This window comes from Aythya fuligula, chromosome 1, assembly GCF_009819795.1.
Source record: "Aythya fuligula isolate bAytFul2 chromosome 1, bAytFul2.pri, whole genome shotgun sequence".
NCBI lineage: Eukaryota > Metazoa > Chordata > Aves > Anseriformes > Anatidae > Aythya > Aythya fuligula.
In genome coordinates, this window is record NC_045559.1 from 92180683 (window position 1) to 92192892 (window position 12210).

At 45.0% G+C, this 12210-nt stretch overlaps 1 protein-coding gene across 8 annotated transcripts in view; it reads left to right on the forward strand.

Moving 5' to 3' along the window:
- BBX (BBX high mobility group box domain containing) overlaps nt 1-12210 on the forward strand; it is a 131952-nt gene that overhangs the window by 20415 nt on the left and 99327 nt on the right. For 3 of the 8 annotated variants that reach the window (XM_032183495.1, XM_032183551.1, XM_032183560.1), the window contains exon 1: nt 10615-10770. The exons of the other annotated variants lie outside the window; for them this stretch is intronic. In XM_032183495.1, coding sequence (XP_032039386.1) covers nt 10714-10770 — 57 coding nt within the window. In that variant the 5' untranslated portion in view covers nt 10615-10713. Of the gene's footprint in view, nt 1-10614; nt 10771-12210 lie in introns of those variants that run through there. 8 annotated transcript variants of the gene reach the window in all.

The following is a 12210-nucleotide window of genomic DNA, read 5'->3' on the forward strand; positions in this document are numbered from 1 at the left end:
TGTCAAAGATGTCATTTGAGAGCCCTGTGGTTCTGTACTTACACTAGCTTCACCTTGCACTTTCGGTTCTAGGTCTCCTGTTGTAGGATCTCTCAGGCCTGCCTTAGAAGATAACCTGTAGACTTCCATGCTTTTAGTAGGCAGAAGTAACAGTTAACAAACAGTTAAGGTGAAGGAGTTGGCCCTGATTCCCTGGATAAGACTAGTTTTGAGACCTGTGAATCTCTTGATTGATATTAGGGGATTTTATATTCTTTAAATCTGTGAATGTCCTATTTTTATTTTTATTTTTGAACGAGAGGACAATTTTTATGTATTGGCCAGGTACCTCTGGGAACCTGAACAACCCCATGTCTGTGGACAGGCAATGCAATTCAGTAGGGCTACAGCAAAAATGAGTACGGTTAGGAAAGGTATCTATTAGACAGACATTAGGAGTAGAAATAGTTCAACTCCTATATGAAATTCCAGTTTCTTCTTTCCCAGTCAATTTTGCATTGCTATGTTGTAGGAAAAAAAAAGTCTAAGTCTATAGATACACCTGGAGTAGCCACCTGGGGTGAATTGAGTGACAATATTCCCATGCCTGTCTATGAAATGGTGATGGTGCTGTTTGTTTTGTTTTGTTTTTTAGCAATATTAGAAAAAAAAATGAAGAGCCTTTGGAGTGACTTACGGACTTTTTGCACTCAAATGTAGTAAAATTGGCCAGTAGAATACCTACCTGCTTTACTGACTGGGGGACACAGGAGGAGATGTAGAGGTGAATGTTCTCAGCGACTATTGTAAAGGAGTGGCATATACCATTATCTTGCCAAATAGTGTAGCTTCAGAAATATTTCTTTTTATGCTCCAATTTGCAGGAATGCATGAATGTAGGAAATGATTCAGGTTGGTCCTAACAGGAAATAACTTTAGTGCATACATTCAGGTATTTATTATTTTGAAGTGAAAATGTTGTGATTTCCAGTGGTTGCTCTTCTCACCTGCCCTGCAGTTTGAAAAGAATTTTAGGTCTTACTTTCCTAACCATTATTTTAGGATGTTTATGTAAATAATTACATGAATATTCAGCATTTGATGAACATACTACTGAAATCTGTGATATGCACTTGAAAAGGTGTATCATTTAAACAGTTGCATGCCAGTAGGATTGGACTGATTTTTCTATTAGAACTCAGGTGGAATGACTATCAGCTGTGAATTATTAAGCAGTTATTGAAAGAAACTTTGCTATATTTGTCACTAGTGCTTTCTGAAATTTTCAGTCATGCAAGTGAGATGCTTTGCTCCTGTTACAACTCAGTGAGAAGCAACAGAGTGCTTATGCTGACTTGCAATACTCAGGAAAAGAAACACCACGTACCTTTATGTACACATGATGGAAGAAGCTAGTTTTAAACTTGAATTGATCAAGGTGTTTGGTGTTTAATAAGGTTTTAAAATGTTATTTGTCTATACCCCAACCCTGTGGACCTTGATGGGCTTGCAGGGCATATGGTATTGGTGCATGTTCAGAGTTCTATGGCACGGTGAAGTTTGAGCCCTGCTGGTCTTTGTTCATAGAAAGTCAGTGGTTGGGGCATGAGACAGAGCAACTTCAACTTCATCAGAGTGAATACAGAAAGAGACTGCAGAGTGTATAGCAGCACGTCTTAGTGGCCAGAATGGTAGCTTCCCAGAGAACAATAGACACTGGGTGGTGTTTCTCAGCTGTGATGTTAAAAAAAAAAAAATTAAAAAAAAATCACAAGAGAATTTTTTCTTGGTGGTGTACTTAACTGTTAGAATAAACTGGGTGGCCTGATAAAGATTACAGGATGGTTTGGCAATTGATTGCTCTTGCTGTGTAACTCCAGTTAATCATGGTGTTATTAGCAGAAATGAGAGGTGGGGAGGACTACACAGGACGTGTGCCTTGCCAGGGTAAATATGTTCTTCCAGGAAACCCGGGGTCTTCCTTCCATATCTGCCAAGCTCTGTCTTTAAAGTCTCAGCTATTCTGTTGATTTTAGTTAATTCGGGGACAATTGAAGTCATCCCATCCACTAGATCCCCTACCGAGGTGCTGAGTGCTTTCTCTTCTCCATGAACTCCTTGGGAATGCAGGGCATCGCTGGCCTGTGTTAAATGCCCAACACAACTACGGAGTCCAGAAAGACAAACAGGCAGATATACTGCCTGTTTATTGGCAAGGCCAAGAGTTGTGTCTGTCCCTCCCAAGTGTGTTTTGCAGTTGGATTTGAGGAAGCTTGAGATCTAGGCAGTTGGCTGCGCAGGACCCAGGGTCTTTCCAAAAAGTCAAAGGACTGTTTACTACCAGCTTTTTAGAAGCACCTCCTTTAAATGGAGCATTTTCAAGTCCAACCTGGCATAACGTCAGACCCTAAGGGTACGTCTACATTGCAGACTGCTGTGCTGTGTAGTTTACCTGAGCGTGCCTTAAATAAGGTAGAACAAGCATCAGAAGTGGTTTGGCAGTGATAGCACGGAGCTCTGCGCCCGCTAATTTAACTTGCAGTGAGTAAGGGTAAATTAGCTCACGCAGAGTGCTGGGATGCTGCAGCGGCTGCTCCTTGTGCTGGCTTAGTTTATTTAAATCTGGTTTCGGTGTCTAGGAGCATGGGGCTGCTGAAACCACCCGCAGTCGTCGGTGCCAGTCCCTGGTGCTCGGTGCCATATGCAAGGAGGGCACGTTGTGGACGCCCCTTTGGGATGCAAGATCTGGTTGGGCTGCATGAACAGCTCTTCCTACCCTAGCAAGTTGCAAATCCTGTTTATGGATTTCTTTTATAACACTGGGTGTTGAAAACAGTGCTTTCTCTTGGGAAATTATTATTCAATTAACTTGGTATTTATTTTGATACTAAGATTTGTTGCGGTTATTGAAAGAGCAAACTCATTGGGGATGAACTCGGTTGATCAGAGGGCCTGTTCCTGGGTTTTATAGGAGTGGGGGTGGCAAGGGAGGACCAGTGCATTTCCTTTGGTGCTCAAGCTAGAGTTTTTACTCTGTTCTTCCACCTTCCCTTAAAGAAGCCACAACTGGCAACGAAAATCCTTAAGTAAGCATGTGAAATACAGGAGTCAGTCAGCACTGCAGCCGAGCTACCTGCATTTATCTCAACTATCAGCAGCAGAGTGCCAGTCGGTGGAGTGTCTAGGAGGTGGTGTTGCCACCTGCTCAAACAGATCAAGCTGGTCTTCTAGTGACTTGAAGGAAGTCAGGTACGTCCACGTGACAAGAAGCTGTAAATGTGGTGACTAAACTAGTAAGTGCTCCAGTTGTTGGGCCAGGCCTTGTGTTCCTGCAGCAGCGTGAGCCTTCAAGGCAGTGTATAGCTTTCTTCTCTTGCCAGTCTTATGCAGAGAATGTAAGATTAAAACAAATAAATAAATCACTACAGCAATTACAGTGTTGAGTATTTAAGTGTCCGTAGTTGGGAAATTGTGTGTGTCCGTGTGGTTTGTACACCACAGTGGTCTACAAGTGACACCGTTGAGTTTGCAATCTGCATGCACACACAAGTCAAGAGATCATGTTATAATCGTGGGATCATTTTGACAACAAACTGAGCACTGGGGAAGGCATTAAATTCCTCCAAGCTGCTTGTTAAAGCAGTCTTTTCCATTTCTCACTTAAACTCAGCACTGCAGCCAGCAGCTGCCCGCACCCCTGGCCTTCTTCTTTTCTGTACTGGCAGGTCCATGGAGCATCCAGGGATTGAGGCAGGGGCTTAACCACAGCAGCCGGAGGCTTTTCCATCTCCCGTGGGCTATCGTACCTCTCTGGGACACGTTAAATGCATGGATAGCAGAAGTGGCAAAGTGTACCCTCTGGCTGCTGTGTTTCACTGTGTGAGGTCTTCATGGAAACAGCCGTTCTTGTTAACCTGCCTTCCACTTCAGGCGTGCAGGACGGGTGCAGGAACAGGAGAACCCGTCACTGGTGAGCCAGTGTTTTACCCTAACAACTGGAGCCTGCGTTGCTTTCCTGCATAGATCAAGGACGTCGTTGGGATCTGTAAAGCATTACATCCTTTGGTAACGGGAGGCCTGGCTTAAACCAATGATTTTTTCTTCCTGCAAATCAAAACCAAAATAACCTTTGGCCTTTCCCTAATTCACAATACATGGATGCTATTACTCTGCTAAATTTATCCAGGCAGGTAGCTAACGTGCAGAGTGGTATCTGCGTTCCTTGTGTTTGGGCTGGAGTGGCAGGAGGAGCCCCACCCCTCATCTGTGGTGTCCCACAGATGTGTTTTAGGCTTGAATGCAGGAGGCCTGTACGATTTTCCTTGATGAAGAGGTTTGCTGCATTTGGGCGTGCACCAATTAGTACTTTTCATAGGACTTTTTCACTTTTTATGGCTGAACCTGGAAACATTGCTGTGGATATTTTTTGCATGTTTTGTGGGGGCTTTTTTGCTTGTTTGAAATGTCAGTTTACAGTGTTGGTAATCTGTTTTGTGTTTTTGTAGTAAAGTTAAATATTGCATAATAGAAACTTTTTTTTTTTTTTTTAACTTTAGATTCCCACACAAACACTGGGGAGAAAAACCACAGACCAAAAAAGAAAATGCATGCTTTTTTGATTGAATGAGAAAAATGACTCATTGAGTTTTAGATAGTGTGCTGGCAAAACACAGAGAAGCTCATAGCTGGAGAGGAACGGGTGATAGCCACCAGTTCACAACTCAGGATTCAGAGGCAGGTCTTTGGATGGGAGTGGACATTATGGTGAGAGATATTAAAGCCAGCGCGTGCTCCGGTGCATGAAACCGTAAGCAATGTTTATTACTGAAGATGAAACGATGGGTTGTTTTTAAAGCCAGCTTGCTATTAGCCAAGGCTAATTAATGGCTTAGCAGGAGCACCTGGAGTTCAGTTAGTTCGTGAGCACGGGGAGGAAGTCGTGGTTGGAGAAAAAGGAGCAGCTAAAGGCTGGGTGATGCTCATCTCGTTGATCCACCGTGGTGGCTGGTCCTTGGCCATGGTCACGACTGTCACTACAGGAGTTTAGCCATAGTGGGGCTGCCAGTCAGTCAGGTTTTATTCAGACTGGTGAGGATCTGTTGTCGCGGATGACAGCCCAAAATGAAGCTAGGTTTCAGGATTTCAGTGGATGGGATACCAGTGGGACCAAGCTCCAGAAAATCTGATTTTGCAGCACTCTGGCTCTGGAAGGGACGTCTCACATTGCACTTGATCACTGTCTTAATTATTAACATTCAGCTACGTGCCAAACTCAGGCTTTCTGATGTGCAAGCTAATACTGTAACATGAAAAAACAACCGCAGTGTGTGTGTGTCCTGTATACAGAACTCAGGCTGTGACAGTGGTTTTCCAGCACTTCATTAAAGTAACTTAAATTTGAAAGATTTACTTTTAAATGTTTCAAGATTGGAATTCAGTGAAGCACTCAGTGGATGAGGTGTGAAACTGGAGGAAGTTTTTCTGAAGATGACAAGATTTGGCCCAACCACTGAAGGATTCTGTGAAAACTCTAAAGGAAATCATTCAAGTAAATAGTTGTGTGTAGTGGCTGTTTCTAATTGGGCTTGATGTTTTATTACAGTTAGTTTTCCATTTAGGAGGGAAGATAGGAACCATAAAACTTAATGCAAATTAGCGGAGCAAAATGGCTTTCTTTCTAACTGCTCTTTGAACCTTTGTATGTCTTTTAAGAATATGCTTACAGAATTGCAGCAGTACATCTAGGAAGAAAAGGGGATTTTCTAAAATTATTTTTTAAGTAAAATAGAAGTATGTCTTCTTAATTGTTTCTAGTCAGAGAACTCACAAATAGAGGTTTATACCAATGCAGTTTTCTTTTCGAAAAGTCTGTTTTGCATTTTAATCTCAGGGAGAACAGGTTTGGTGTTTTTTTTTTTTGTTTGTGCTGCAGGTAATATGTGCTCTTACAGTGTGAGAAGTGAACTTGTGCATCTCTAAACTTCTTTTTGGAATAATAATAAAGCTAAAAAGGGGGCAACTGTGATAGGATTGTATTGTGTCGTGCATCAGGGTACCTTCTGTAAAGCAGAGGGGAGCAGGGAATAAACTTCTTGAGAGAACGATGCGGGGGAAGGAGGAGAAGGGCGAGCATGCTGCTGGCAGTCAGATTTTTGGCTTTGAAATTTTCTGCATTATGTGTGAACGATGCTTGCACCTGAAGTTGTTCTGACACTGTGTGTGTAGCACGTAACGGGGAAGTGGCATCCAGGTGATGCAGACCTGCGGTTGCATGTATGCTGTTAGCATGCTGCAGAGCCTAGGATGCTGTTGTGCGTACGTGTGCATAGATGAAAATATTTGATAAAACTTCCAAGCAAACTGGAGATTCTGCTTTTTCTGAACACACGAGTTGTCGATGGTGTTTTTTGGAATGTTTTTTTAATGCGGATGAGTTCACTTACCTGTTCCGTCCTGTAGGGACTGTGTGCATCATGCAGAATGATGCAAGGGGTGGATTGGGAGATTGTATCCGTTTTGAGTTGAGTAGTGACTTTGTTTCGAATTAGAGATAAATACTGTATTTGTTCGTGGGATTGGAATAAAATATGAAGCTTAGTGGAGATCAAAATTTATTGATATTGCTGCAAACTCTGTATGCATGTGAGCACCATTCTCGTATGAATTTTATAGGAGCCAAGATTAACTGGTGTTGCAAACTTGATTGATGGGAGAATTGTTTGCGTGTCGTAATGGACAGTCACTTCCAGGTTATGTTTTTGAGTCTTTCAGACATACTCAAAATGATTGGTTGCTCCCCTTTGCTGTTATATTTCCTTGCTGGTTAGCGGGAGAAAACTTTGAACCATGCAAGATTCATCAGTATTATTTTTTCCTTTTGTACCTTCTTTCATCAGGTCTTCCTCATCTTGGTGTCTAAGTAATCCTAATGTTTGTAAAGCAGCAGAGTAACAGGCCAGGAGAAGTCAGCCTTTCAGCTCAGAATACAAGAGTAGTGCTGGCACGAGCAAATGTGGGACCAAGATACCTCCTGTTTTGCTTTGTTTGTGCTGTGTTTTTTGTCATTGGTTTTGTTTTTCACAGAGACAGTTTGGTGTCTAATCTCTCTATTTGTCTCTAATGTGAGGGATGAGGGATCAGAAATTACCAAATATAAACAGATTTTGACAGCTGCGGTTTTATCAAAAAAAAAAAATCAAGTTAATAGTGAAACTGTACAGAACTAGTTAATTGGAAGTGCATTAATTTCTAATAGTGTGTGAGTTTTTAATGCACAGGCGTGCATACACTTGCAGGTGCTTGCTATTTCCTACTTGCCTTCCTTCTGAGGTAGGTTTTTACCCTATTTAGTAGCAACAGGATGCTTATACATGTATGTTATGTTAGATGATCCTTTCTGATGCTTGTTTTCAAAAATTTATCTTCTCCCTGAAAGAAGAAAGTCGATGCAACTTAAGGTAATAAGTTTTCAACTTCTTTTGTTACTTTGAAAACATTGGTAGGGAAAAAAGGTATCCAGTAAGTGTATGGATACCTGAAATAAACTAATTTAAGCCTACCAACAACTGACTAAACTTCATAGTCACTTCTGCAGCCCCCCCAGGAAATAGCAACCACAGTGTAGAAACTGCTGATCTAATGCGGTATCTACACTGAAGCCAGAGACCTCTGGACAGGGTAATAATGCTTGCCAGCACAGATAGTGACAGGAGCCTAACTGGTTGGTAGTATTAAGCACAAACTGCTTCACTTGGAGAAGACTTGTAGAGTCGGGCTCCTGAAATGGTGAACTTTGATTCAAAATGTATTTGTTGTTTTGATGACCTCAGCCAAGGCAGCTTGGGAGGGGCAAAGATGCAGAGAATAATTATTTGGAAGTACAAGCAGATGTTACTCTAGCTTCTCAAGGAAGCTTTTTACGTAAAATGACAGAGTTAAAGAGATGGAGCTTTTTGTACTGAAAACAACGTAATGCTTCAGGCAGTGTTTCCCCAGCTTTGTCGTTGTATGACCTGTCATCTTAGGGATCACGTCCATTCAGTAGTAAGAGGCTGATGAGTAAGAGACTGATAGAGGGAGGTCTTCCAGAACACTAGCAATAAATGGTTTGCAAAGTAAATAGCAAAAGTTACTTACAGATGTGTATGAGAGCGTTTTAGTTTGTTACAGTGTCAGGATAAAATCAGAGCGTATTTTTAACCTCAATAATGTCTTAAGTGATTTGTTAGCTCATAAATTGTCTAATGATTTTTAGTTACTAAGGATACATTTTTTTTTTTAAGTGCTTCTGGTTTTCTGGGTAGCTGGAATAAATTGTCTTTGACTGTTGTGTCAAGACTGCCAGAGACTGGTCTTACGTATCTCTTGAAGTACTCTGTCTGGTGTACATGTATGCCTGAAGTGAGGAAAGGAGGCTAGCACACTAGCAACAGCATACCTGGCCAGCATTTGTGGCAACTGACCAGTGTGCTTTCCAAAGTTTATCTGAGTTTGAATAGTAGGGAAGAAACATTGCTCTGTGCTGTAGACTCTCCCTTGTGCAAAGCAGAGGTAGAAAACTGCTTCTCTGAAATACACAGGAGAAGTCTGGGACGGGATGTGGGCTTGGGAGCTCTTTTGTTTCTGGTGGACTCCCAGAGCTGTGATGAATGGTGCTGCACAGGTGGTGGTTTCTGATTTGAAGAGAAGCACAGGCTTTCATGTAACAACAATTATATCAGAAAAGGTTTGGGATCATCTTTTCTGCTCCTCTCTCAAGTTATGTACCTACCTGTATTTTAGCTTTGCCAGCTGGTTTGTCCACACACCACCACCAGAATAGCACCCCATGTGGTTTTTGTGGACTCTTGGTTTTGTTTCTTGCTAAATCTGTTCAGATGAGTGTATCAATTACACTCCTACTTCCAATACACCTTTGCTTTCAAAATACATCTTAGCGAGGAAGAAGCTGTGTACCACTCCAGTGCTAATAGTTTCCCAAAACTAACGAGTAAGTTCTGGAGGTGAAACCAGAGTGTTTCAGCACGTGCAGCAAGAAGGATAAAGCTGCTGAACTGCATGTGTCGAGGTTCAGGTGGCTGGGACCTGGTGTGTTGCTGCTCACAGCCTGGCCGGCCTAGTCCGCGTGCTGAGATGTAGGTTGCCTTCAGTCTCCTTGCGGCTCTGCTGACGCTGCTGCTGCTGCACCTGAAGATGCTGCTGCAATGAGGCTTTGCATCCACTGCTGTCAGAGCTGAGTGCTCCATCAGAGGAGCCGTAGCTGGGAATGTACATCTGCATAGGTAACCTGCAATTTACAGCCTGGTGAATTACATTAACTGCAGTTGCCAAAAGCAGGCCGTGAGTCGCGGAGGCTGCAAACGAAGGCACAAGTCCTGTCTGGCCACTCTTGAAGTGAAGAGGGTCAGGCTCTGCAGCGAGGTGAGGAGAGCTGTGGTTATGCCTCCGTACTGTGGGCATCTCTGCGCTGTTCCCTGTGCTTTTATCTGAAAAGCGCTGAGAAGCTCCTTGAGGAAATCCTGTCTGTCCCTCCGTGTGGCCTCTGCACTGTCCTTACTCAGGCTGCACAAAGACAAGGAAAGAATGAGGTGGCAGGATGATGGCTGAAAAGCAATGTCAAGTGCTAGCTGATGATCAGCGAGATCTGCTTTTGTGTATTGGCGAGGGGTAAGCCAGCTCGGCCTGCTTGCAGGGAAACAGCTGGCTTGGTCTGCAGACCGAGCATAGGGAATACTTCGAAGTAGGGGTCAAAAAAGTGAACAAAACACAGTGGATTTTAAAACAGTCGTTAAATACTTTGTTTAAAGTTGCTGGGTTTCATAATGCTCAGGAGTGGGATCTCCCAGATGTGCGTTAGGGACATGTCACTGGCTCCTGTACTGAGCAGGCAAGAGGAAGTCACTGAAAGAAATGGTAAAGCGCAAATTGCTTGGCTGTCCTGCTTCTCTTTGCACTTTTCCTGTCAGTACTAGCGTAGAGGGTGTCAGACAGGGCTTTAAATGCTGTGAGGACTCTCAGCGATTTGCTGGCTTGGGTCTGTGTTCATTTTCGTTTTCTCCCCGCAGCACAAAGTACCTGTATGTCTTGTGGTGCCGAGCTGGTGAGGGGAGAGCGTTCAGAGCCGAGCACAGCAAGCGTTGGGTGGGAATGCTCCCCCTGCCGATCCCGTCTCACTCAGGAAAAAGTGTAAACAATCGGGGATGTCTGCTTTCCCCTTCTGGGCATCGCCCAGGCTCTGCCTGTGTGTTGGGAACACCCGCTGGCACCCCGTTTGCCATTTGGGGCTTTAATTCTTCTGTGGAAACAGCGGCTGACGGCTCCCACCGAAGCCCGCCTGCCTCGCCGTGCATCCTGTTGGCTCAGCGTTGACGTTCTGCTTTCTCCACCATCCCCAGCAGGGTCTGCGGGGTGCTGTGTGGAGGCCTCGCACCCCGCTCGGCTCCCCGGGATCCCGCTGCTGCCATGCGAGAGGCTGGCGGAGCCAGGGCTGGCATCCAGCGGGGCTCGGCCGCGCTGCCAGGAGGGAGCTCGGAGCAGCCAGCCCGGGCTGCGCTCCGCCCCGTCGGCGCTGCTGAGGTCAGCTTCCTGCTGCTCGCTTTCCTCCGAGCACGGCTACTCCTCCCATGAAGGAGAGCGAGATTTCCCCGAGTCCGGAGAGCTGGCCCTCACGGGCGGCCGCCAGGCCAGGCGGGCAGCATCGCGGGGCTCCTGCGGCGTAGCGGGAGGGCAGGCGGCATGGTGGGCAGGCTGCCGGGCCGCCCGGACAGCCCCGCGACCTGGCGGGCGCAGGAGGTGAGTGCCAGCCTCGCGTGGCGTGGGCGCTGGGGTCGCCGGAGCTATAGCTCCAGGAGCCGGGCACCACCCGAGTGGCCGCCGCCCGGGGCTCCCCGCCGAGATGCTTCAGCTCCTGCTGGTGTGGTGACAGAGCGCCTTCAGGAAGCGCTGGGTCTCGCTGCAGCAAAGGACTGTGGTCAATAAAAGTTTACGGTGTGTAAACTTGTTTTTCTTTCACTGAAAAGCGCGGATAAACGTGACAAACGGAGCCGTAAAGGACGGGCGATGCAGGTAAAGTTCACTCCAAACGGCTTAGGGCAGACGCGCTCAGGTACTTTGACAACTTTCAGATGGGCTGAATAATGCCAGAAAGAGACTGTACAGCCTTTTAGCTGTGACTGCGGGTCTAGGATCATGTGGTATGCTGCAGGAATGACACAAATCGTGTAATGTTTGTAAATAAAGTTCCAGGTAGGAAAAACAAACCAAACCAAACATTGTTAAAAATATATTTTTTTACAGTTGCCAAGCATCCCACAGGGGGAAGCCAGCTTGGTTGAGAGAAAGGAGAGCGCTTGGAAGAATATATCAGCTAGAAAATGGGTAACTTTTTTTTTCCTAAAGAAAAGCTTTTTCTAGTGTTGCTTTTACTTTTCATCATTTTTGTATTACATTTTTCTCTATAAAGTCGATGATGTAAAACATCAAAAGTTCTTTAACCAACTTCTAGCTTTTTAAACAGGTTCTCAACATCCCTTCTAACGTAGCTCTAAAATCAGTAGTCTGTAGCTGGTGGCACTTTGCTGTTTATTTTGCATTGTGGCATCCTTCATTTGCCTGCTGTTTGTCAGCGCACGTTGCCAGTCAGGTGAACAGGTGACCAGGGAGAATAGGAAGAAATGCAGGGCCTTGCTCAGGACCATGGGGGATGTGTCCCAGGCTCTGAGGCCTGCTCAGGGTTGCTTGCACTCTAGATCCAGGCCGGAGCATACCCCAGGCATCACAGTTCTCTGTGACACAGAGTTTACTGCACTGGTTTTGCCATGAAGTGAAACAAATGTGGTCTTTTATCAGGATACGTAGGAGCGTATTTTGCTGGAGTGCTACTGGGCCACGCTCATTTCTTGTACCATAACAGCTCTGTAGGTAACAGTACGGTCAGAGGAAAAACAGGCTGCATTCGCTGTCCAGTCGGTGGCCACCGCTGGGGGAGGAGCATTATAGGAAGTATGATAAAAATTTCCAGTCATGTGTGGCCCCGTATCTTGCTCGGTTCCAGGCGCTGGGGATGCTACCCTAAATGTTTTTGCCTCGGCGCGTTCTGTAAATTCACAGCTCCTACACCCGCTTCTTGCTAGAGACTTGTGCTCAAGAAATTAACCTTGTGCTATCTTGTCGCTTGGAGGGATAAAGCCATGGTTAAAGGCGCCTGACGCACTGTCAGGGTGTTACAAAGAT